The sequence below is a fragment of the Sphaeramia orbicularis genome, chromosome 17 (assembly GCF_902148855.1).
Source record: "Sphaeramia orbicularis chromosome 17, fSphaOr1.1, whole genome shotgun sequence".
Lineage (NCBI taxonomy): Eukaryota > Metazoa > Chordata > Actinopteri > Kurtiformes > Apogonidae > Sphaeramia > Sphaeramia orbicularis.
This window is the reverse complement of record NC_043973.1, coordinates 3,920,790-3,948,234: the sequence shown is the minus strand read 5'-3', so window position 1 is coordinate 3,948,234 and position 27,445 is coordinate 3,920,790. Positions and strand designations below refer to the sequence as shown.

The window sequence follows — 27,445 nt, the reverse complement described above, 5'->3', positions numbered from 1 at the left end:
TTGAAATGTTAGAATCAAACCAAAATGAAGACCAAATGTCTCGGTACAAGCGTCTAAGGCTCAGCTCACCATGCCTCTCTTCCCTGTATTTGAACAGGAAATGTGGAAATTCTACAATTTTGAATTGAAAAATAATCAAAATTATTGGAATCACAGAAAATAAGTTTATAGTACAGATCAGCAGACAAATATCATCATTTATTTCATTTTATCATTATTTGTTGATTGTTTTTTTCTTTTCATGATGACAGGTGAAACTCTGCCTCCCCTGACTTCACTTCACTGAGCAGCAGTAATAATACCTTTTGCACTTTTCAAAACAACTTACAAAGCACTTTACATAAAAAAAAACAATTTAATATTAAAGTTGCTAGAACAATAATAAAATAATGAAACAAATGGTAAAATCAGTAAGTCTAGATCAAAGGTGTCAAACATATGGCCTGTGGGTCAAACCCGGCCCACCAAAGGGTCCAATCTGGCCCTCGAGACAAATTTGTGAAATGCAAAAATTACACTTAAGATATTGACAATCCTTTTATTTCAGGAGCCATATTCAGCCCAATTCAATCTCAAGTTGGTTGAATCACTAAAATACTATCATACTAACCTATAAATACTGACGACGCCAAATTTGTCTCTTTGGTTCAGTGCTCAAAAAAGTAAAATTGCATGAAAATGTTTACATTTACAAACTATCCTCTCTCAATATTCTGTCTGTTACTAAATATTTTGTGAATTTGTAAATCCACTGTGATCTGTGAGTTGTAATGCACTTGTGCAAATGAGAAGCTGAGGCGTAATGTTAAAATTGCACTTATTTTTCTTAATTTCAGTTTCTTCGTGGTTGTTTGTGTTATTCACATTTTTTACTGGATAGTTTGTAGATGTAAACATTTTCATAGTGTAATTTTACTTTTTTCATTCTAAAACAGAGAAAAGTTTGGAGTTGACATTATATATTATTATTTTACTGGTCTGGCCCACTTCGGATCATAGTAGGCTGCATGTGGCCCCTGAACAAAAATGAGTTTGACAGCCCTGGTCTAGATGAATGATTTTTTCGAAGGGACTTAAGAAACTTATCTTCCCTGATACCCTCTGGTAAACCATTCCACAGATGAAGGGCTTCTATGTAAAATACTAAATCACCTTTAGTTTTGAAGTTCCACATCAAATTTTAATCAAGAGTGATGCAAAAGTCCCTAGAATTCAGATAGTATTCTGTCTTATGCTTCATTCTAAACAGTCCTGACTTTTCCCTCCTTTGTTCAAACAGAACACAAGCACTGTTAAAAAATAATCAGTCCATCAGAAAACAAAAAAAAACAGAATAGCTGTTGAGAGCATGCCAGACCAACAGGGGCCATTATAACCCTAAAGCCAAGACAGCCAATCAGAATCCACAAAAATATCTACTCCATGAGGCTCTGTTCCTCAAAATAGTGTAAGAGGGAATGTGTGTCTATGTGTAAATATTTAAAAAGTCCTGGTAACAGGTTTATTGTGAGCACTATATCAACCACTTTACCACATATTACTGCATTGCATAAAATCACATCAAACTGAGAAGACTCTTTAAACATCTTCGCTCTGGAAGGAAAAAGGCAATAAGCATTGACAGAGCTGTGTTTTATAAAATGCATGTAAATGTATGTATGGTCTCTGCCTCTGATTTGGGATCTTGTATGAAGTGTCCCAACTCACAAATATAAACCTCAGATTCATTGTGATTTATGAAGTTCATACTGACATGGGGAAATGATGTATATGAGAAAGAAAATCTAATTTGGACCCCTTTTGCCTGCAGTCTGAACATATCTTAACTATTGCATCAATCACCTTTATACGCCGCTCCTAAGGGGGGGGGGGGGTCTGTGATTGTCATGAGGTGACTATAAACAGCTGATAGACTTTAAGACTGCAGGGCAGAAACAACTGCAATCATAAAACAGACAGAAGACAAAAACTTAACAGGCCAAGTTCCATTCCTTTAACAATGGCAGATTTAGAAAATGTCATTATTATTTATAGAGAACAGCATTATGATTATTTCACTGCCCCAGGTTAATGTTGAAACAGCTGTTTTTATTGTAATACATGGTTGTAATTAAAACCTAAATTATTTCTAATACAAGTCACTTGTAGAAACTTGCAGTTTTCTCCATCCCTCCCTGTGAGACCTAGACAGTGTTCACTCCCACAACCGTTGTAATTGAAGCTGATAAAGGAGCAGGAAACACAAGAGTCTATCTGATCTGGGTAGTTGGAAAGAGAACCATCAGCAGGACAGACGACAGGAGGACGTCCTTTTAAGCCCAGAGGGAACGTGTAGTTCTTTAAACTACGGAGACCAACCAAAGACTTTACTGTCAGATCAAACAATGGCTCTGATTATGATTGTGACTTTCCCAGTAGTCCTATGGGTCACTATGGGTATTTACTGAGACACATCAGACTGCCCCAACAGAGTATTATATATTTATATGTAAGAATAGCCTGATCTGTGGGCTGACTGGGCTGTAGTAGTACTCCATTTATTATGTATTATGGTGTCATAGACCTTAGTTGACTGGTGAACCATACAGATCCGGCCCCATGGTTTGGCACACATGAAATATAGTTTAATCATAGTGTGTAATACAGTTTGAATTTGTGCAATAAGTAATTGTAATACCTAATAATTCCTTTTAATCTCAGTGTAGACTCGCAGTGAAAAGATACAGATTAAATAGTGTGTATTCATATTCATCACAGGGGCGTGATGAATGCAGGTGACAGAGACTGTCATGGCTAGTGGCAAAGGCCTCTGAATCATTTAGGTTTCATTTATGAACTTCCCTGTAAAATATAAGGATGAGGAAAAAAAGGTGGTGAACAAACCTGTTATTGACTTTTGGCATTGCTCTCAGTTTCTATTAAAGTTAGTTTACTCGCTCATAATCTGGACAAAAGATCATGTGATTATCTTTTGAGTTGAAGTTGAAACCAAACAATAACTTGACCTCTAGTTTTCTTCGTGTGGGTTTCTGTAGAATTTTGTCTGTGATGGCTTTTGTTGTTATTCGACTTCAAACTAATTTTTGCATCCTTTTTGTCTGATATCATTAAAACATTCATTATCTAGATGAAGTAAGATCATGTTTTCATTATTATGCATGCATCTGTGACAGCTGCAGTCTTTTTTTATTTACTTGGACTGCAGCCTAATTTGTCCAGCCAGAGTTCATAATGAATCAAAAACATTTTTGCACTTTAACATAACTCTCAACCATCTGGGTGTATGAGACTCATTGCACATTGAAGTTCAGAGGCCAGACTTGCAGCTGTCAGACTTTTAGTAATTCTTCAGAATTATTTCTTTAGCAGCAGAAAAACAACAGCCTATGCTAGTGACATAATGCTACAAACCCATAGGTTAGTGTAACACATAAGTCCAATGCTCTCTGTAAAATAACATAATTAGATTTAAAATGAATGGTGGCCAAACAGAAAAGGTTTGACAGCACCATATCCCTCTGAAAAGCAGATCATGTGACATCATATGAGTGATCACAATCACAAAATCATGACATGGCCCATCCTTAATGACCAGCAAACAGAGAAGCCTTATGCTTCAAGCTGACTTTTCTCCTCTATGTTGACTGTAAATACACTGTATATTTCTGGTCACACACAGTCAATACTTCATTTATACTCGCAATCACCAGTTAATAATGAAAAGACTATAATCATGTTTTCTGTCTTATTAAAATGCAACAGGGAGGTGCTAAAGTGTTGGTGAAAATGAATCACTAACAGCATCATTTCACTTTAGCACTAAACCCATGGCTTCTTACCTGTGACTGCAGTACAGCCACTTCTAATATCTCTGAGCGCTTCTCTCTAGTGTTGCTTTATTCATGCCCATCAAGAATAATTGGCTTGTTATCTACTCCTATTCTAATATGGTTTTGTTCTGTCTTCCTATCTCGGCCTCCTGCTCATCTCGGCCTCCCTCTGCAGCCCATTAAGAATGCCCCAGCAGGGAAGAAGTACGTTCGCTGCCCTTGCAACTGTCTGCTCATCTGCAAAGTCACTTCCCAGAGGATTGCCTGTCCCCGGCCATACTGGTGAGACACTCTTCTTGTGTGTGAGCGTTGTGCACACCACTTCGCGAGAATAAGGAGAGAAAATGTGTGTGGGTGAGAACACTGTGTATTTGTGTGTGATGAGGAGAGGAAGAAGTGAAGCAGAGGAAACAAGGTGCAGCGGGAGCAGTAGTCCCTCAATTAAGGCTATGCTCTCAGCACAGTTTACATGTGGTGCTCAGCGAGCCGGATGAGGAAATAACAGCCTCATTAGAGGAGCCAAATCATGTGTTTCACTTCTGAATATTTTCTGTGGTATGAGAGAGCTGTTTTTGCAGAGGTTAATGTAGAACCAGGTGACAAATGAGAGGTTTGTTCCTGGTTGACTGTGCCCCCATCCATAGGGCACCAGGGCTCGATGAATGGGTTGATGAGTATGAAAATGATTGGCCTTCACACTCAGCACATTTCAACCCAAATGAACACCTATGGCAGCACAAGGGGTACCTGTACAGCCAGTGTCAGGCTCGTGTTTTAAAATGGACTTGCAGGGTTTTCCTCTTCATTATAAGCTGAGGTGCACCACCCAAGCCTTTTTGAGCACTGCCTAAGTAAAATGACTTAACTAACAAAAAGACCAATGCTGCTTTTTCACTGAACACATCAGTTTGATTCGCCCTGACACAGCACAGTGTTTCCACTGCATGAGACCAGGGACTACCAGCTACTATCAGATTCTTTTTCCAGTATCACCTTTGCTGAGGTTCCACACAACCTAAAGTCCTGTTAAACATAATATTAAGTCATGCAGATGACAGTTGACACTATGTCAGTGTCTTTTTGTTGTTATATTGTGACATGAGATGCTAGCGGGATATCTTAATAAATTGACCACAAGTTGGAAGTCTAAGCAGCTGTGTTTTCACATGGAATAAAAGCTTAATGTAAGTTGCAAGTTAAAGTTTGATCTTTCCCCCTGGTTGTTACACTCATGGCTTCAGTCGTTCTGATACCAACAGAGGAAAAGTATTAAAAATGACAAAAGTTATAGAAATTCACCAGTGGACTTCTTTGCTGCTTTTTGGATGTGTTTTTTTTAATTATCTGATCTAACTTTATCTAACTGTGTACCCAGATGTCCCTCCACCCCCCAACTATGAAAATGCAAATTTTTCCATAGGCTCTATCTTGACAAATCAACCCCACAACAATGTTGCCTGAAAATTTCTTAAAAACCACATATTGTGCAAGAAATGTGGCAGTGCTGTGTTCAGTCACATAAACATTTTCCCTAAGGTACTAGAAGACTTAAACACGTGCAAAAAGTTTCAATAAGGAAAATATACAGATTCACCTCATTATTATCAACATTTAAAAACAGGACCTGTCAACAGGAAACCAGCCGCAACCATTGGATCTGAAAAGTTACTTAGCTTTTATTCCCCAGTTTAATCGGGTGTCAGCCAAAGGTTTGGGTGCAATATCTAGGCCTTAGAATTAAGTAAGAAGTGGGTTTTTAAATTATGTTTTTGAGTCACAAGTTTAATTCTGCCACCATTAACAAAGCACCAGATGAGAGAATATCACAGAGTCACTGATGTATTGTATACGTGTGTGAATTAGAGGTGTATAAATTTCTCGATTCCAAATTGCGTGCATCAGTCTGACTATATCTGGGTAGAAGCTGAGTTTGAGCCTGTTTTTGCTCAGATGCAGCACAGCCTTTGGTAGCTTTGAGACTCACCCTGTGGCCTGTATCTGGCAGCCTTCATAGCCAAGGGTTTATTGCTTTATTTGGTCATAGAAAACCTTCACCACCTGTTGAGCCGTGTTATACCCTCCCATCCCAAAGCCACTTTACAGATTTGACCTGCCTTAGACCTACACACCACGACTAAACCAAACCACAGGTAACACAACATAGTTTGTAATGATTTTTTTTTTTTTTTTTTTTTTTTCAGGAAATGATGAAACCTTTCTTAGAGCTGCTATTTGAAAACATCTGTATTGTATTGATTCCAGCTCTACTTGCGTGATGGACTTCCTGCAGATGGATTTGGTTTTGCTTTGTCATGGTTACAGACTGAGGGGGCTCATACACACCCTGGTATGGGAAAATGCAGCTGTTCCTATTACATACGGTTATCATCTGATTAAGTTTTTTTTTTTTTTTTTTACACATCCTTAATATACAAGGGAGTTAAGATTTACCTGTCTAAAGACCATTTATATGGAAAAATAAATGTATAGTATTATAGAGTGTATTGAAAATGCAGCCACAGATACATCACAATTCGTTGACAGATGAATTGTAATTGAATGGTGATGCCACTGAAGATTCACATTCTAAGTGTAAATATCTGTAGAAACAACACATGGTGTACATTTAACAGATTAAAAAACATCTTGAAGCAAATTTGTGGATATTGGACTGTACAAATGAGACTGACTTGACTTGAATATCTGTTCAGAGAATGGTCTGTCATTCCTCTAGTAGAGTTTCAGAGACTTGTAGAATCAATGCCAAGGCGCATTAAAACGGATCTGCAGGCACATGGTCTCCCAGCACCAGTTCATACAGACCACAGTATATCATTTGTATAATTTCAGTAGTCCTCAAACCATTTAGTGAATCGTCAATCTCTGTGGATCAAGGCAGTATCATCCCATTAAAGACCACCCGGGTCTGTGCTTTCATTTGTTGCTCATCTGTTTGTATTGCGTGTTATTTGGAGTGCTGTTTTGTGCAGGAATTGGAATTATGTTGAGGTTTAATTTTCAGCTTGTACCTTGCAGCTACAAACAAAAAAAACACAATTTAACAGCATGTATCTGCTTTAATTATGCACTAAGTTCCTTCAGAGTAGCTACCAGCACTTGCATACTTAGCATAGTCATTCATATTAAAGTGGCGCAGAACATAATCAGCCCACAAGCCTCTTTATTTATGAGCGAACACGGTCAGAGGTACCTGTTTATACCAGCCGTATTGGGAAAATTTTGACCTTATTTCTGGGTAGAAAGAAAATATTAAAAGGTTACTGACACTGAAAGAGAATGTGGAAATGTCTGATACCTCATGTTGGGCAATGAGCAAATTTAAAAGCTAAATTACACTGTTCACAGGACAAATGGATGTCAATTTGTGTGGATTTTTGTCATGCGTAAGACAAGGCCTGATATCCGTCATTTGGCAGCTCATCTGAGCATCGCACTGCCATTATTGAAGGAAAGATATGATTCCTTGTTTATGCTTGAGGCACAAAATTAACAGGGACAATATTTTTAGTAGTCCTTTTTTGTTCATTTTTCACTGATTTAAAAAATGTGTAATTTTTAAACTGTACATCACAAAATCTCTTGTTCTAAAGATTTGTAAAGCTTAATTCATGTGTCAGCTTCAGTGCTGATCAGGTTATAGCTGGAGGTGAGTTTAACTATTTTGCTGTAGTTAAATATATCCATTAGGGAAAGAATAATTTCAAATGTCAAATGATCACAGTGGAAAGCCTTTTTATCTTTGACAATGTTGCATATTTTGCTTCTTTAAAATATCTACATTGCAGTCACATGACAGACTTTAAAAGTGATGGGATTATGAGGTTAATGTAACCTTTTAGAAAGTTGCATTACTTCACTTTTAAACATGTGGGGAAATTTTGTAGGAGTAAGCTAAGAAAAATGGCAAATTCTCATGAGGTTATAAAGGTGATTGTGGTAATCTTACTTCCATCTAATATTGAGCGTGTTCAGCATGATCTGGTTTAAACACTGTGCTTGGTTGAATACTTTTTTTGTATTTAGTTTGAAATCAGTTTTAAAATGACTTAATAATAGTCTTAAATTGAACTTAGTGAAAAGTTCATGCTTTACAAAAAAGCACCTATTTAACTTTACTTAAATAATATGAATAAATAAGGCCTCTACCTCAGTTTGATCATTTATGTTTGGATCTCTCCATGTAACTTTATTCATTGTATAGTTATCGCATTTGACAAAATGTTGCTAGAGGCACCTTCGTTTTTAATCCTCAAAGGCCATCTCCTCCTTTCTGACATGAAATTGCTCCAGAGTTTTTCCCTCAAGTGATTCTGTTTTGCATTCCAACCAGACACAGGGACCAAGCCAGACATGTCTTCATGCCATAGTCTGAAAGGAAAAAGATGTAGAACAGCAGCAAGGGGTGGTAATGAGGTGGTGAGCTGTTGATCAAAGGCAATTTGGAAAAGTAAAACTGTACTGTACTGGATTTGGGAAATAGAATGGAACAAAATATCAAACAGTATGAAAATATCACAACATTTAAGATGTGTAACAGCACATCAGTAATAGTTATTGATGGTATGTTATCATTCAGTCTCTTTTTTCAGTATTTAATAACTGACTTATTCTTTTTTATGGACTGTATACATTAGCTGATTAGCCAAGTCATATAACACTGGGGTAGAACAATATAAGCTCAGCTTCTTCCTACTCCATTTCGAACATAAAGTGTTGTTAAAGAGCCGCAATGAAATGGTACATCGTGTGACATTATTTCCTCTTTTTGTTTAACCTTATTGCCTTCAATATTCTGGAATGTTCTATTTAAATTTTTTCTCTTTGCCTTTTGTTCACCTTTATATTTTATTCCTACTTATGTTCAAAATAGAGTTTATCATGATCCTGGATCAGCAGAAACAGGGGCCGATTTCTTCCTCACTTCTATACTGAGTAATGTCTGGACTCATTTGTGCTCTCTGTTTGTCTCTCGGTCTAGTAAGAGGATAATCAATCTGGGTCCAGTCCATCCCGGTCCGGCCAGTCCAGACCCCCAGCCAGCTGGAGCCCGGGTCTCCTGTGGACACTGCAGCAACACTTTCCTGGTATCATGACACACACACACACACACACACACACACACACCAACAAACACACACACACACTCTGCTGTATACAATCCACCAGTCTGAGCCTCCATTTAATGCTTCCCTAGTCCATACAGGAGACCTGATTTGTTGTAAATGGAGCAAAAGTTTCCACCCATTTTGAAACTTTTCTTTTGGATTTATATCAATGAAAACAACCTACACAGCTTCTATACTTTTCCTACATGATCTTTGGTTTTACTAGTTATGAATGTATCCCACCTAAGACACAGCTAATACTCCAGGAAGGAGTCATGGACAGACTCTTTTCGAAGTATTTCTAAATAAATGCTTTTCTTGTTTTTGTCAACAAAGTGAAGTAGGGGTCATTTTTCTTTCTTAAAGGTCCAGTTTGTAGGATTTAGAGAGATTTAAGTTGAGAAATATAATAAGACTAGTAATACCAGTATCTAGGGACAGAAGTTGTCATTCCTGTTTTTAACTTCATTTCCCATCATGCAGTGTGGTACTGTGCTTCTGGTCAACTGAGCAACGTGATTGTAAGGCTATTTGTATTCCAAAATGACTAATACCTCCCAAAATATTGGTCCTATCAACTTGCTGAGATATTTAATGTGGAGATGAGGCTATTCCTCAACTGTAGGAACCAAACTGGCCAGGTAAAAACTTCTCAATTTCTCAGAACACACACACACACACACATACACACACACACACACACACAAGACCTTCCAGTATTATGGTATAGAGAGATATTCATTCAACCTGATGAAACTGCTGTATATCAGTAAGGGTTTCTATAGGTTTTGATGAGGTTTAGGTGCTCAGTGGATCCCAGTGTTTTCCCATTGAATCCACTGATTACCTGAACATCCTCCTACCAGAAAAAAAAAACGTACAATTTCACATGCCACTGACATTACCATATCTGTATACAATATTGACCGAAGACGAAGTACATAATAGACAATAAACAAACTATTTTAAAACAAAACATCCTAAAGAAGTCCACTGAGGATCAACTGCATCCGTTAAATGTGACATTCATTCACTTAGTTTTGATTCTCACACTTGATTTGCCCAAAATGGCTCAGGTGCTGAATAATTTAGAATTATAACCACAATAAAGTTGTTCAAGCAATAAGTCTTGTTTTTTATCTTTATATGTGATAACATATTCTGAGGTGAAAGTTAAGCTTGTTCGTGTGATAAATACACATGTGAGCTCCACCTTAAATTGATTTGTTGCAATTTTGCATGTGTTTTTGCGTTTGTGCCCAGTAAATTAAATTCCTGCCCAAAGATTCCTTTATTTAACTATTTGCTATTAGTTAATACTTTGATGTAGAGCTATAGCAAAGAAATCAATGAATCCATGACTTATTGACTTATAAATTAATCTGCAACTAATTTACTAATTTGCTTTTTTAAAAAAATTTCTTAAATACAATGTTCTTAAATGTGAGTATTTTCTGGCCTTGTCTTTAACAGTAACTGAATATCTTTGTTCACAAGATCATACAAGATATTTGAGGATGTCATGATGGGCTCTGGGAAACACTTTTTCATAATTTTCTGACATTTTATACACCGACACCAGCAATTGCTAAATAAATAGAACATATAATCAACAGATGAATCAACGCTTATAAATAATGGTTTGCCGCAGCCCTGGTTTGAATGGAGATGTAGCAGAGATGGTAAAAACCAGGGAAATCCAGGATGTTTTCAGGTCACCATCTTTTAACAACATATTAATTATTTCTTATTGTCCAGCAGTAATGACAAACATGAAATAGGCTATTGTTTGTAATATGTGGTAGCAAACAGAATATGTCAGACAGAACAAGGTCTTTCAGTGTATCACCTTGGCCTTTTGGAAGGCAGAAATTGCTTGTTTTTCTGTTATTTCAACTACACACCAGCAGATTAATAAAGGGCAAATAATTAAAATAGCTTGACAGTTCCCGTCTTCCCCTGTCGCTTTTGAATTATGTAACCTGTAAAAAAAGGAATCAAAAGCAAGTCACAGAGAGCCAAGGTCCAATAAAACATTTGTGACGAGCTGATTTATTTCTATGTAAAACAGGGTTGTAATAAAGCCACTTTGGCGTTTGCTTTAAATTAAGCTTTTATTAGTTATTTTATTAGCAGCTAAAATATCTTGGCCTGGAAGGTTTTTGTTGTGAAATGATTTATAACACTGGCAAAAAAAATCAGAGCACCAGGCCCGGTACATGTTGAGTTATTGGTGTAGATCAATAACCCTATCAACTCTGTGCTGATATATTCCGGTCATTTTGTGCTAAGGGGAAGGTAAAATTTGAACTTACAGCTCTTTTAACAATGTGGGAGACAGGTAAAGATGGCCGCAATGTATAGTGAAAGAGCAGGTGAGTCAGAAAGAGAAGAATGGAGCTGTGGAAGGAGGTGAGATGGATGGTACGAGGTGTTTAACATTCGGTTCAAGCTCTTCTCAGATGCTTAAAGACAGAGCGCTGACTGAAAATACAAATCCATGCCCTGGGTGGCGTCGCGGCGATCCTTTTGTCACAGATCTAGCGATAATGTTCTCTGCACCTCCCATACAGAGTGTTCCTTTCAGAACAAGAAGAATGTACAGCTTGCAGAGTACTCTTCTGCTCTGCCGGGTCTACAGATGTATCATAGGGAAATGTAAGGAGGGGGGATACGTATCAGCAGCCGGAGAGAAGATTATTTTTCTTCCTCATTTTGGGCTGGCAGGTAACACCTGTTTGTGAGAACTGCAAAGGTTGTGCTCAGTTTCTTGAACTGTATTATCAGTCAAAGCAGAGGGCACATTTAAATAACACCGTCTGGAAGAAAGCAGTTTTAAAGGTGCAGCTTAACCCGAACAGTGACTCAGTCGGACCAGATTTGTACGTATTTATCGAGTTCAAATAACTGATCCTTGGCTAAGTCCTGGTTTCTGTTCTGTTCACACCCCTGCCAAGCCTCCACATACAGCACATCCCTCTACGGTGCTTTCAGTGTCAGTCGGAGATCTGCCATAGGAAATAAGTGTACATTTCTGCATCCTGCAATCACAGAAGACCTAGAAAAGTCATTGAATTTAATATATTCTTATTTACCTGGGCAAAAGTCTTGAACTGAAATAAAATCATGAAAATCATTTCACATCAGTTGACAATCTGAAGTCGCAGATCAACAACAATAGTTTTAACCCAACTGCTGTCAGACTGATAAACACACACAAATGTCAGAGATAAATAGTGCAATATATGGAGGGATCACAACCACATTGTGCAATATTGATTGACTTGGGCTATATTCAATGCAATACTTTTAAACATTGGATTAGTACCATTTTTTTATACTTTTATCACAGATTTTATTATGTGCATTATTTATTTATAGATTTTTAAATATATTTTTATACTGACTATTTTATTCTGTCTATAAGTGTTTTATCTGTGGGTTGTTTTTTTAAGAGACCAATGCATATAATGATGGGAATGTTTAAATGACAAATAAAGAATCTGAATCTGAACAATATAATCACATAATAGAACAAATGATGAAATTGAATGAATAGAATTTCCAAATATTAAACAGTTAAATTAGGAATAAAAAATAATTTGGAGGTGGGTTTTTCTCTGTCTTGATGCAAAACTCAGTCACATCGCCAGGCCATAAAAAAAGACCTACATGCAATATTTTGTTGTACCACTTTTAGCTTTGACTGCAGAACAGAATCGCCACAAAATATGTCACAACATTTATTTCTATCCAAAGTTATAGTAATTTTTGGCCAAGATCTTGTATTAATGATGATGAGTCGGACCACTGTGTAGTGGTTGTGAGTCATGTTCAGGTCTAATCTGTGGTGTTCAGGTCTGATCTGTGGTGTTGTGGTGTTCATGTCTGATCTGTGATGTTCAGGTTTGATCTGTGGTGTTCAGTCAGTCATGTGCGAAAATGTCTCATGCTTCCTGAACCACCCCACAATTTGACCTGATGAATCCTAGCATCCATTCTTTATGCTCTCAATTAAGCTGATGGTTATTGAAATGAGAAGCTACTCACTGCATCAGTTAGGATTAAAGAATTTGTGGCAGCTGAAACTTATTAATCACTGCTGGAAATATCAAAAGGAGGGGAAAAAAAAGACTTGCAGTGAATACTACATTCATGTTCATCCAGCTGATAATTTGGTGCTTTTCCCTCTGAGATCAAATCTCTTGTTGTAATTTCAGTGGACAGAGTTCACAGACCGGACGCTGGCCAGGTGCCCACACTGCAGGAAAGTGTAAGTATCTATATTATTCACTCACCTGTGCCCTTTTTCATACAGGCCTTTTCTTGTTGCCCACTGAACAGGGTCATGGTGTTTATCTAGTACAGGGCATGTAACACATTTATCTGTGAATCAGACCAGTGACCTGTTCTTGTGACTTTGCACATAACCTCAAGTACAGCACCTCACTTTTCCCACACTGCACGCTGTATTTCCTCATCTTCATATCATGAGGTCTCCGATCCATCGGATTAAGTGCATGTGTATGTTGTTTTTTGCTTTTCTTTGAACTGTATTACAGCACATATTCTTTCATCACCATCTCCATAAGCTCTTTAAAAATCAGTAGGAATGACAGGAATAACCATGTATGATTGACAGTTCCATGCAGTTGTATAATCAGGGTCCAAGCCTAGTCTAATTGTTAGCATTATTTTTATCTCACCAGCCGATTGGCCATGAGCTGTTGTGAAACAGTGTATTAGGAAGCGAGCCGTGTACCCATGATTTGCACGGTTAATTTTTGAAAAGCACAACCAAAAAAATGGTGCACAGCTTGCTCAAAGCCGTGCTAATTATCAATATAATGTTCTCTTACCTTGTCATGGCCTAATTTTGGGTAAATCCATTTATTTTTCACAAAAATGAAGTGAATCATCAATTAACTCTAGAGGGTCCCTGGATCCGCCTGCACTTCCTGATGACATGCACGATTTAAGATGTCAGCAAGACTGAGCCTCGCTGAAAGTCTGTTTTAATTTGTGTGGAAAGTGCAGATGTCAAACTAATACTGTGAAGTCAATCATGTTGAAAGCACATGGAAGACCAAAGTTATGTAACACAATTTTTGGGTGGTAGTTTTAGTCCGTCGCTTTTACAGCTGCCGGAGTATTACACACCCTGTTTTGGGTTTTTTTTGTTTTTTACACCCCCTGTTCCTCCATTTCTGCCTAATGCACTGTTGTGAAGGCATTGTGTCCGGTGTCGCTTTCATTATTAATTTCCTCAAACATCTCTGATGAAACTACTGGTCGGATTCATTTAAAAAAAAAGTTTTATGTAGCTTCCCTGGGACAATATCTGCAAAGTTTGTTCACAGTTTTGAGAAATTCAGATTTTTGAATTTTTAAAGTATTAAAAATGTGCCTTTACTTATAATGGTCCTTATTTTAGTGGCTTATAGCATGCAGATGGTTCAAGATATCAATATAGTTACTATTGAGCACTCATAGAAGTTATATATGGATTTTCACTGAATTAGTTCAGTTCTCCTCCAGTGAAAGCACCACCCCCTTCTATTGGGAGATCGATCGCTTGCATCAAGACCACAGGAGTCTAACATAGCAGCAGAACCTGACAACCTCACAAATTCAACTTGGTATTGATTCTTGACAGAACATGACTCTGAGATACAGGGACATTGGTCCTATTTTTCACTTTAAAAGTGTTTGTGTTGCAAAAAGTATATCCCTTATAATCACAGACTGGCAGATTGATTGTAAATTCTATGCAATACTTGGATATAAAAATTGATAGGATTTATCACAATGAACATTTTTGCAATTGCTTCAAATAATTTATTGTTGAGTAATAATTCAGCAAATTTATAGATATCTTTGCTGCATTGGGCTTTTGTTCACATTTTAACCCAAGTATTGAAGTGTCAAAAATGAAAACTTATTCCTCCCATTCATCCATGTTTCCTGTGCCATGTATATTTTCATTCTATCTAACCTATAAGTCAACTGATAGTGGATTTTTTAGTCCAATATGGTGATGGTTTGTAGCAAGATAAAGCCAATATCATACCTGCATTACCCCAAAAACCTTCTAAGGAAATCAAAACACATTTTGCATATGTGACATTAACTATGGTTCACATTTTTAGAAACAGTTGAACTCAACATCTAAGTGAAAGTAACATCGTCATCAAAAGAATTTATCAGACTGTCCCAAATACAGACAGACCCAAAGACAGACCCAAAATAGCCCAAAAATGTGCCCTTGAATTTGTGCTGTATCATCTTCATTATCCATCTTGTATAATTATAAATATTATATAAATAATCTATTTATAGATCCATTTTACATTGAGACCATTTACACACACACTAATACTCTGATCATTATTCGGTTTCTGGAGTTATTCCACTGATCATGTAAATGTCATAATCTGATCTGTTTCATCAGATAACAGCACAATCTGATTATACTAAATCAAATTAACACACTTGGATTTCTCCTCAATACTCTGTCTTCCTGCATGTTTACAGGTTAATCTGATTTATTTCATTCTTTTATATCGGCACATGTGTAAAGACAATTGAAATCATAGAAAACGGAAGTTAAGTAGTCAAACATGAGCTGAAGACAATAACAGGAAGTTTAAGTCTGCCATCACTAGCTGTGTATGTGCTTTGAAAGAAATCCAATAATGGATTGGGACGTCTAAACCAGGGTTTACGATTATCACATTTCTTAAGTGCATGTAAACGTGTCAAATCTTATTATTACAATTATCTGATTACTAACATTTATCAGATTTTTATGGTCGTGTAAACTGGCTCAGTCGCTGAGCCACAGAAGAGTCGATGTGTATTAAAAATTTCAGTTGTTACAAAATTGAATGACATAAAGGGATGGCCAAGATCAAGGAAGGAGCTAAGAAATACAGATGTGGGAATGAATGAGAGGGAAAATGAGGAAGTGACAACAGAAAACGCTGGAGTAATGTCGACTTCTGTCATCACACAATTCAAATCCACCTGAAATCAACAGGTCTGCACCGACAGAACTCCACTGAAAGCTATTTCTGCAGATGCACAATTAATGGCGATAGCCATGTAACAAAGTATTCACTCCTGTCTTAAAGTGTACTTTCCCCTGCGTTGGGGTGTTGCTGGGCAACCATTTTGCTCAGCGTCACAGAGGAACTACATTGCTTGGCAGAAGAAAGTGTATTTGTTGCTTTGCAGTGTGCCTAACAACGCCCCTGAGCTGTTCTAAAATTGCTAAAGCACAGCCTCTCTGGGCCCTGTAGCCTTATTAAAGTCATGTACTTCTAATCAGACTACCTGCTGTATGTAAAAACACCAGTTATTACATGAACATCACCTTGTGTTTCATTACTCATTGTATTACCATCTAGAAATAGAAAGTCAGACAAATAGAATTGTAGTTTGTACAGCCATGTTTTGGTTCATTTGCCATATATTTAGTTTGAGTTCATAGTGTTACATTGGGTTTGGTGCTGAACTTTATACTTTTATGGCACTAAAAAACTGGAAAGATTCTGTGGATTTTATGGAATTGTTACAAATTGTAGTTAATACAAAATGCTAATAAGCAGTAAATCTGATCAAGATCAGTGCGTGTATCATGTCCCCACAACTTTAAAAAAAAATTTTTTTAATGACATTATGTTACCAAATTCAAGTTGTAGTAGTAGACCCATTTTGTATGTTTTAAAGCACTGAGTGGGAAAATGTTAAGGTGTTGTATCATTAAACTAAGTGGAAACAGACAAGTTTTGTTAAACCACACTCTGATAAGTTGGTTTATATTTTTCATGGAATGAATCAGCTTTGAACCTGTAAAAACAAGGTTTCATTCAGGACCTGGCGCCGAAGCCAAAGTATTGTATTGATATTCTCAATACCCAGCCCAACGTGTACTACAATTACTGTGCTTTTTTTTTTTTTTTTCTATTTATTCAAGCATTTCTTTCCCACATCACTTCTGCAGCTCCTCCATTGGTCAGAGGTATCCCAGGAGGCGGAGCTTGTGGTGTTTTCTACTCTGCTTGCTATTTAGCATCTCCACCGCCGGCCTGATGGTAAGTAGACGCTGTGATACAATATGCTTTTCCTTCTTCACATGAACACCAAACCCACCATTGAGCACAGGAAACAAGTTTTCATCGGTTGTGGAATCGGCAATTTACCACAAAACATGCCTCTCTTTTGTAAACTGTGTCCTTTAGCTTCCCCTTGAAGTTTTACAAACACAAAAACAGAAGGAAAGAAAGGCAGTGAGACGATTATAATCTGTCCTTTTGTTGTCACTTGTTTAACATGGATGTGGTGCAGCTTGCAGCTGCTCTCCAGACACTGTGACAGGCCTCTATTTGTCAGCGAGATACAGCACAAACACAGTCTAGTTATAACTGTAAGCAGCAGCAGCAGCCTTGGTATCCATCTGTAAAACCAAACAGTTACTGCCACTGGGTTTTGACCTTCATCTTACCTTTATTTCCATTTTTCCTTCTCTAATTGTGCCCACAACTGTTCCAGGTTCATAGTGGATATAATACTGTGCGTTACTAGCTTTTCCTTTTATGAAGAGAGTGAAATAAGCCCGTAATTACTGTTTGGGATTTTATAGACAGTTAAAAAGGAGTGAAAACGTGCAAAGATGCACAGAGTAGGAGCTACAGAGTGGAGACATTTCTGCTTTATGGACAGCAGAGGGCGCAAGATGAACACAAAAGCACACTGAGGAGTGTTGGCATGTAGAGCAGAAAATGAATACATGCCTGCCAGAATAGAGAGCAGTAATCAAACAGCAGTGAATAAATATACTGTGTGTTATTGATATAGCATAGATCTGCTGTAGTAGCATTTAATGTCACAGAATGTATTGAAATGGCGTTGAATAAAAACCCAGTTTTAGTCATAAAAATGGCACCAAAGCTATGTTTTGATGGTTTAATCTCTGTAGGTGTCTGCTGCATTAATAAAATTTAGTGCTGGAACCCAAGACCGGTCACAGAGCAGACTTGATTTTCACACCACATTTAATTAGCTGAAAAAAAAAAGCCCGTTTTAAATGGAGGTAGTAAAGAAATAAAGGGAGTCTTAAGATTTATCAGCGTAACAGCTGTAACTTTCTGTAGCCATGATGTGTAATCCACTCAGCACTCATAGACAGTTAAATGCAAAGAAGTCCCCAGAGAGCAGACTGAGTCATTAAAACTTTGCACATCATTTACAGGAAGTAGAACGACCATCTGACATGGGAATATACATTTCTGTCCTCTGTGTTTGATATTTTTCTGGCCTGCTTTACCAGTTTTGATTACCTTATGGTTGGATACAGCTGCCTGTCAGTGTCTTTAACTGCTATAAACAACATCTGCCTGTTTATTCTCCTGGCGTTGTAACTGTGCGTCTGTGCAGCCAACTACACAGAAGCACTATCACTGACTTGTTCTGGATATAGAAAAGAAAATGGATGAGTAATGTTAGGCAGCTTTAATTATCCCATCCATAAGGAGATGACAGCATCAAAAAGAATAAAGCATTTCAGAAAATTTGATGAAACCCATGAAAAGGCAAAGTATATAAAAGAATGTCCATGAATCAGGCCTCGTATATTTAACAGAAATTAGCCGCACTCTTGTGTGACTGTAAAACATGAATTCATGTTTCAATATTCTCCCAAAAATCCCTGTGGGTTCTCTCAAAGTCACTTTTGCCATCTTCATTAAATGATTTTCTTCTGAGCAGCTGCACACTTAATACTTGATGGGAAAGCAATTTTCTCTCTTAGCCTCAGCCGTATTTAAGTATTAAATACGAGCACAACTTGTACTGTTTCATGAAAATGTGGTTATTTGAAAGAGGAAAAATGTACAATTGCATTAGGATTCTGCAGGTGGATTTATTATCCATTCTCAGAGACTCATAAATGAAAGTCAGTGTTTGATCTGATTCAACGTCTCAACGTGATGCTGCTGTTATTGGAAAAATCCCTAATATCAGCGTGAACAGACCTCATCCTTTTACTGTCACTTTAACCCTTTGTTGCATAGCAAACAGGAGTCGACTGGGTTTCCATATTCTTTATCTTTGCAGTGAATTAATTTTAGTATTCAGTATCCCAGATAGCCTTGTTTTCAGTTGTCCTTTGTTTTTATTTTGTATCTTTACCCTGTAATGCACAGCATAGGAGGAAAAAAAAAAGACCCATTAGTCGAGTGTTTTGTTTTTTGTTTTTTTTTTACTATACCTTAAATATTAAATATTCCAGGTATTAATTAAATACCTTGTATTTGATGAAGGAAAATTGTTTTCATTTTTTATTTTTTAATTTCATAGTTTTTTGGTTATATATCTTTTTTTAATCAAATCAGTTTATTGTATTAACATTATTTATATATATATATATATATATATATATATATATATATATATATATATATATATATATATAGTGTTTTAATCCCATTTAACATGTGTATAAACCTCATGAAATAATCTAAAATCTTTATGTATTCACTAATGCAACAAAGGTGAAATAAAAATGGTAGTTTGTTTTTTGGATCCCCATTATCTTACAGCAGTGCAGTTGCTAGTTTATGATATCAAAAGAAGACAAGTGCATATGAATACACATAAAAGTAGAAAATACCAAAATAGAATGTTCATTCTAGATGCAAAACATTGTTTGGATTACTGATTTCCAAGTAATCGTAAGTCATGTAGGTAAAACTAGATGTGTTTTTAGATGGATATACTTTATTGATCCCAAACTGAGCAATTGTAATGGAATGTTATGATTGTGGGGTGTGTGGGGTTGTTAGTTAATACTTGAAGTATGTGAGGCTCTGAACAGAGCTGAATTTCTTAGAAAACTACAATTATTAAATGGTAGTTGGTTCATAGACATGTGAAATGATCTGAATATTGTAACTGTTCATAAAGTGAAATGGGATGTCCCTAACAATATTGCCTCCTCTGTGAATAGGAGTAAACTGTAGTCAAGTCTAACGCTGCTTTCATGTGCTATCAGGAAAATGATTCTTTCCACCAGTGAATTTGAAATTACCAGTGCATTGCGTTCAAATGCTTTTTTTGTTGTAGTGAAATGAAAAATGGCTGACACACAGTTTTTTGTGACCTGCTGCTTGGGTAAAACAGTTTTGAACGTGTTAATTCATCTGCTACAGCATTTTTGTACTTTTTTTTTTTTTGCAAATTATATATACTATAAATGTGCAAAATCATCAGCTAACAGCAGCAGAATGTTAATAAAAGCATTGTTTATCATTGGCCGTGAATCCCTCGTTGCTCTCCGCCATGTTGAAAAGGTCAAAGGTTATTTTCAGCTTGGCAGCTCATACATCACATTTTTTTTCCCAGTTCTCCTGTGGAAAATATGACGTGAGGGGGCGTTCAGGTCCAATTTCCCAGTTTGTAACTAGTATCTACCATAATTTCCACAGCACGGGAAGGCAGCATAAGTCTTGTACAGAGAACCAGGACGTTACTCCACACTAACCTGACAGCCTGATGCCGGACACTTCTGTTGGCAGTTTTGTCATTAGTAGCATATCCCATAACTTAGGCGTACCTGAAATGAGATGACACTCATGAATTAACACTTTGCATAACTATAGTTACAAAAAAAAGAGTATTTTCTGGCAACAGTGACACATTTTCCTACTTTATTGATGATCTTGCTGAGACCAGGATAAATGAGGATCCAGATATTGTCATTCCTACGCACTAGATCTGATTGACCTACTCTAACTGGGTAACTTTCCTCACAGATGGGGCTGTTTGGAGGTCACTGGGACGTCATGTCTGTCCAGTCTTATGAATGTGACGTCTCAGGAAAACCTTGATGGATTTTCTTCTAGTTTCGTGCAGCCTTTCTCTTGGACTGATTATACACAGCCTGGCTAAAAAAAAACGTCCCACATTCTGATGTTTAGTTGGACCTCCTTTAGTTTTTATTATGGCCTGCATTTGCTGTGAAATTTTTATACTTTTATGCGTTGTCACAACATTTATTTCTGTCATTTTCAGGACACATAATGTTGTTGAACCTAGACCTGACCAACTGAAGTAGATGGATAGACTTTATTGACCCCAAACTGGGAAATTTTTGTGCAGCAGCAGCAGCAGCATGACAGACTGTAAAAATAGAATACCAGAATAAAAATTAGAACACAAACACACTATGCATAATAAATTTGAAGTATAAAAACAGAACTGGTAAAAAAATATATATATATATCAAAACAGTAACATGCAACAATAAGCTGTAATGTGCAAAGTAAAATGGAATTTTTTACTAAGATAAAGTTTAATATAAGTAAGTGCCCACTGATCATAACACTGTACTCACAGCCTTGGACTGTAGGCACTAGGCATGATGGGTAATCACTTCATCTGGACTCATCAGACCCAAGGTTCTAATAGTTTTGGATTTTTCATTATAGTTTAGTTTTATTTAGTTTTGACTTTTTTTTTCTCTAATTCAGTTAGTTTTAATTAGTTTTTAGAGCAGGTTTGCTAGTTTTTATTAGTTTTCATTATTTTCTAAATGCTTAGTTTTAGTTTAGTTATAGTTTAGTTTTAGTTTTCTCGTATCTTTTATCTTCTTCGCCATCGTATCCAAATAAATCCCAGACAGGACTCTGCTGCTTTCTCCCAACTTTAGTCTCCATGCTTCCAGGTAGAGTGGGGACCAGAAGATGACTCTAAACCACAAGTGACGAGAAGTGACAGACCATGGAGTGCCGTATAGTGACACCAGCTAAAATTGCTCGAGTAAAATAAATTGATTTCGTATCAATCCGACGTTGACAAAGACGAAAACGAAGGGAATTTATCCATAATTTTTATACATTTAGTTAAGTTTTGTAAGCACACAATACAGTTTCAGTTAGTTATCATTTTTTCTTTTAATTATAGTTTTTATTTATTTCAGTTAACAAAAATGTTTTTTCAAATCTAGTTTTCATCATTTTGTTAGTTTTCGTTAACGATAATAACCTTGATCAGACCACATGACCTTTTTCCATTGAACCACATTGATGCTCTCTGTCAAGCTGATGGTTGTTGAATAAATGAGTAGCTAGTCACTGCATCAATTAAAGGGTTAAAGAACTTGTTCTCAAAGACCTCCCTGTAATTGACAAATTTCCATGAATAAATTAAGATACAAGGATAGTGTCATGTGATTGAGTTTATGGTTATTTTTTGGTGTTTTTTTTTTTTTTTTCAAGCAAAAAACACAGCCATGCGTAACATAACACTGAGTGTAAATGTGGATCGTTTTTGACCTGCAGCTTGTGCATTAGAAGGGGTCGGCTGCAGTCACATGACCCACATAATCCATGCACATGACATCCATAATTACAGCTTTAGCACTGATGGCAGTTGTAATGAGACGGCTCAAGTCCAATCAGGCTAAATGCATAACATGCTCAGAATGGGCTTAAATGACCACATTTCCATACCGAGGTGGATTTGTAAAACTCTCTTTTTCTCTCTGTCTTTGTCTCTTGAGGCTGGAACATGGCTGAAGGCTCAGACCTACCCGGGGATCTATGCCTCATGGGCGGTGCTGCTCCTGCTGGTCCTCGTCACCCTGGCCCGGGCCTTCTACTGGGCCTGCATGAGGGTCAGCCAACCCCTCCAGAACTTCACATAGAGCCTCCCCTTCTCCCTTACTGCCCTGCCACAGCCTCTTTACCCAGCAGGAGGAACGATGGCTTTAACAAAAACACAAAAAAATGAATACCCAATATTTATTTAAATCCAAACCCTGGAGAGAAAGTTTTCCTCCTTCTGTCCTTCCCCTTTTAGTCCAGTGTGTTTGGAAAACCGGATGGTGGTGGCTGCGACTGCTATTATCTATTGGTAATTATGATATGTATAGCCTAATGTACTATTTAACTATTCTAATCTCGTGGCCAATGTGGGGTTCATTTTAACATTTTTAACACTTCTTCTGCTCCTTCCCCTCCTGCGCTGTTGATAAATTTCGGCTTTTAGTCTGTGGCACATCTGTTGCAATCTCGCAACTTGTGAGACAAGGACTTAATGGTTAAGTCGTAGATGTGATTACTGCCCTTTGTTTGTTTCGGGGGGACTTTCAATCCTAATTTGACATTAGGCTCAAGCATTTAAATTTTCTTTTTTTTTTTAAGAGGAATTATTTTGTGAAAGCAAGTCAGATAAAGCAAACAAAAATTGAAGTCGATGAGCAGCTGGAGGGACGTCAGCCTCCACCCTGCTGTGACTCCGAAAATTTAGTAGATGTCAAATGTCTGAAAAATTGAATTCAGCAAGTATGTGAAGGAAGGCTATGATGTTTCTGAACTCAGTGTTTATGCTGAATTATCCCCTGGGACTGACTTTGATCCAAAGCAGCATGAAAAGCCTTAAACAGGAGTTGTGATAGAAAGGATTCAACTCGCATACACACAAACACACACGCACTCATGCATACGCAGCCGCATCACTTCAGACCGTCAACACAACAAAAGGAGGGCTGCTCTGTTGGAGTTACACAGCTCAGGAGCCAGTTTAAGTCTAAGGCATCCCAGCCTCGCTCTTCAAGGACGGAACTGCAAACAGACGACGTCCTCGTATCAGTAAAGCCAATGCCGATTTCCATGGAAGGGGGATACTTGTCGTGTTCAAGTGTGACGGCAAAAGGTCAAAACCAAACAGGATTACTCTTTTGATTCCTCCAAAACATTAGTTTTAATATTGCCTAAATGCTACCTTCCATGACAGATCCCATTGCAACATATCAGAAACAAATCCCATTCTTTCATTTCCAAAATGTAGGCAAATTACACGTTTTTCAGGGGGTTGACTGTGGGTAAGACTTAATAAAGGTTGAAGACACTGGTACTAATGCATTACTCATGATGACTGAATGGAACATTTATCATGAAATCCCCATTTTTCATGAACTAATGATCAAGTCACTGTGTCTTTCTATGTTTACTTCACACTGACTTGATCATCACATGTTAATTCACCGCTTTGACTGACAGGTGTGTCGCTGCCATGTGGGTTTTGATTGACAGCTTGCTTGCCTGCAGAGTCTGAGTTTTGGAGCTTCTGTGTGTTAAATCAGAAGGGTTTTTGCTCATTTCTGACAGAGAGCTCTATTCTAAAATGTGCTTAATGAATTACAGTAACAAGAATGTCAGAGAATTCTGTCACTCAAATATTTTCTGACGTTTAGGACTTCACTACAATAGCTGGTCTGTTAGTGGAACTTAGCTACATAAGGTAATGTTGGTGTAAATTTATATAGTCTGTCAACTAGCCTGATAAAGACAGCTAATGCTAGTTTTATTATACATCATGCAACGCTGACATTACTGTTATTAAACACAACAGTATGTGTTAACACTTAGTAACATGTTGGTGTTTAATACAATATGTGTTTTCATAAACGTCTAATGCCCATTTTATATTTTAACGATTGAAAATGTTCATAAAAAACATGCTTAATTTAGCAAAGAATATGTTCTGATGTACTGGACATTTAACATCTGCTGACTCTTGACGGATCCCTGGTGTCCTCTCAGATATTTTCATAAAGTGCAAAAACATGACTGGTTGTAGAAACTTATCAGACCAAGTTACTCCTCTGCCTCCTCCATGAAAAAGTGTTACTATTATTGAAGATGAAAAATGACAATGGGGTGAAAAAAAATCTTCTTTATGGTATAGCACCACCTCTTGAACCCCTTCCTACCGTTGCTAGCAGTCTGGCCAGTATGTTTAGGAAGTTGGGGGTTGCATTAGGTTGGCAAGACACCCCCCACCCCCCCACCCCCTTCTCCAGTTCCAACTAAACTCTGATTCTAAACAAACACAACTCGGTGAGTGACACTGCAGGGGCTCCATCCACTGGTTCCAGGTGTATCCAACTTGGTACCATGTCTCACTGCTGGTCTTAATATCTAAGTAATAAATTCTCCCTAAGACATTCCTTATAAAACTCAATTACAGATGTGGGAGCACAGTCAGAGTCCAGTTATTTCCAAAAAAGTTTTGTGAACCTCAGATAATGCTCATGTAAGGCTTGAGCAGTCTGAAACAAATTAAACCTTGTTCCTGGGGGTCCTGAGCTTTTTAAGTATAAAATATAGCATCCCAGTCAGTGTTATAAGGTTATGACATTAACATTAATTAATTGGTAAGTGTGAGGTAATGGCATAAAGCCACAGTGACTTGATGATTAGCTCCTGGTGTGCAACAGGAATTCATAAAACCATCCTGCATTAATTCATCATGAGTCATGCATTACTTAAGTATATGATTTATTATAAGTATCCATTCATGCTTTTTTTTTTTTTTTTTGCTCAACTTTTTCAGCAGAAACAAACAGAACAGCTATCGACTATGAGAAACCAGTATCTGATTTTCATTTTGTTTCTGTGGTTGGTCTTAAATTTTCCTTTAAACTGCTCCAAGAGTCCAATTTCCAGAAGCTGAACATTGAGTTTCTTGGGTTTCTACAAGTCATTTTTAACAGCCTTCAGTCCAATCATCTGAAACTTTGGCCTGAAAATGTCTAACACATTGTCTTCAGTCGGGTCTTCGATTGGATTCAGTGCTTGAAGCCTGTTATCTTGACGTCAGAGCCTCAGTGAAGTCCATGAAATTTGTGTTCAGTTGCATTCATAATGGTTTTAAACCAACAGGTCTTAAACCGAACCTCTTGAAACCTGCATTCACCCTGACTGCAGATCCTGATACCACCCCCTACATTTCTGGATTGTGCTCTGTTGGACCTTTTCCGGGCTCTGGTCCAGTTTGAGTCACTGAAGATGGAGGCTGGTGCTGAGCTGTGTGGTTTTTTTGTTTTTTGTTTTTCTTCTTTTCATTCTTTTCTGTTGGTTAGTCCACTTGTAGACTTGTGTGATTCATTGCAGGTGGTTGGAGGCCAGTAGATGAACAAATGTGGCTTATTAAACAGAATTGGTCAGCAACAGGAGGAACACACTACACTTCTCACTCTGTAGGTCCCTTAATGACTCATTTGTGGGTCTGAATGTGGCAACGTTTCTTTTATTATGACGTCTGTAATTTTTTTTTTTTTTGATTGTAAATATATATTTGTTGTTTTATGTGAAAGGAAGTGACTAAGCAAATTCTGTTGCACTCTGAGTTTAACACTACTGCTGTGATCGTCGCAAAGGATTTTGTTGTTTTTAAGAAGGTTATTTTTGCAACTCTTCACCTGTTACATATTTAATGATCTGATGAACTACTAACCTAATAAGCCTCTGGACACGTGTCCAAATCTTACACACACACACACACAGACACACACACACACACACACATACATATAATATAACACAAAAAGACATACACAACAACATTCTGATCACATTCCAAAGTCAGCACATTTCTCACATACACACCCAGCACCTTATACAGTAGTGATGCACACTGCAGACACCAATTAAGATGAGATGAAGTTAACTTGAATGAAGTGAGGTCGGAGACAGTAACAGCCTCTATGGAAGTGTCATGTTATTTATTCCAACACTGCAGGGAAAAAAAAAAAAACAGCCCCTCTGAACGTTACTTTCTTTTAAATGGTCCTAAAATCTTATTTTAAGTGCAAGGAAGGACTGGAATTTCTGCAGTAATGGTCCAAGGGCATTTTGTTTTTTCCCTAGAAATGCTACAGGGGTTGGACAAAATAATGGAAACACCTTCTGTGATGCCACAATGTTAGGTGTTTCCATTATTTTGTCCAACCCCTGTATTTTCCAGTTCAGTTCAGTGCATTCATCATTTCTCCATTTGAAACTCACAACAGTGCTATGTAAAGGAATTAACACAACAGGATGGAATACTAGAGTAGATGGTTTGCACAGACTCAGAGGGGCTGTTTTTTTTTTTTTTTTAATTTTTCTTGCAATGTAATGATCATGTTTTATCCATGACTGCAGAAGAAATCAATCATGTTAACGCCAATAATCAAGATCCTGGCTGATGCTCTTTTCAGAGTTTGTTTACACACAAATAAAGACATGATGATGTAAAAATCTGGATGTGACTTTTTTTTTTTACCAACATGTACACGGTTTCGAGTGTCATTAATTTATTCAGTACTTAGTCCTTTCTTGTTAACCACTCTTTGTCTCATATATATATTTCTTGGATTGTGTGTGTTTATACAGTTAATGCTTCTATACATGCGGGTTAAATGCATTTTAACGCAACATTTGTTTTAGATTTCACCTCTTACATTCTATTAATCATTTTACAGATGGAGACCATTAGCACTTAAAACTACCATATTGTGTCTGTTACTTCCACCCATGCTAGCTTAAGGCCAGCAGAGACATTGATGTGATTATGACTCATCACATCCATCTGTCACAAATCACTCACTTCATTCAGGGTACAACAAACTGCTCTTGCTGCTGCTTAGCTTGGCTTATTAGC

The 27,445-nt window shown here is 37.3% G+C and overlaps 1 protein-coding gene across 1 annotated transcript in view; it reads left to right on the top strand.

The window, feature by feature from the left end:
- The window catches only part of pip4p1a (phosphatidylinositol-4,5-bisphosphate 4-phosphatase 1a), a 32,897-nt gene extending 6,310 nt beyond the window's left edge, over nt 1-26,587 (top strand). The window contains exons 3-7 of the mRNA XM_030160917.1: nt 4,006-4,112; nt 8,830-8,935; nt 13,177-13,229; nt 16,962-17,052; nt 22,518-26,587. Of these exons, the coding sequence (XP_030016777.1) occupies nt 4,006-4,112; nt 8,830-8,935; nt 13,177-13,229; nt 16,962-17,052; nt 22,518-22,661 (501 nt within the window). The 3' untranslated portion in view covers nt 22,662-26,587. The remainder of the gene's footprint in view (nt 1-4,005; nt 4,113-8,829; nt 8,936-13,176; nt 13,230-16,961; nt 17,053-22,517) is intronic.
- Nucleotides 26,588-27,445: the final 858 nt, after the last annotated feature.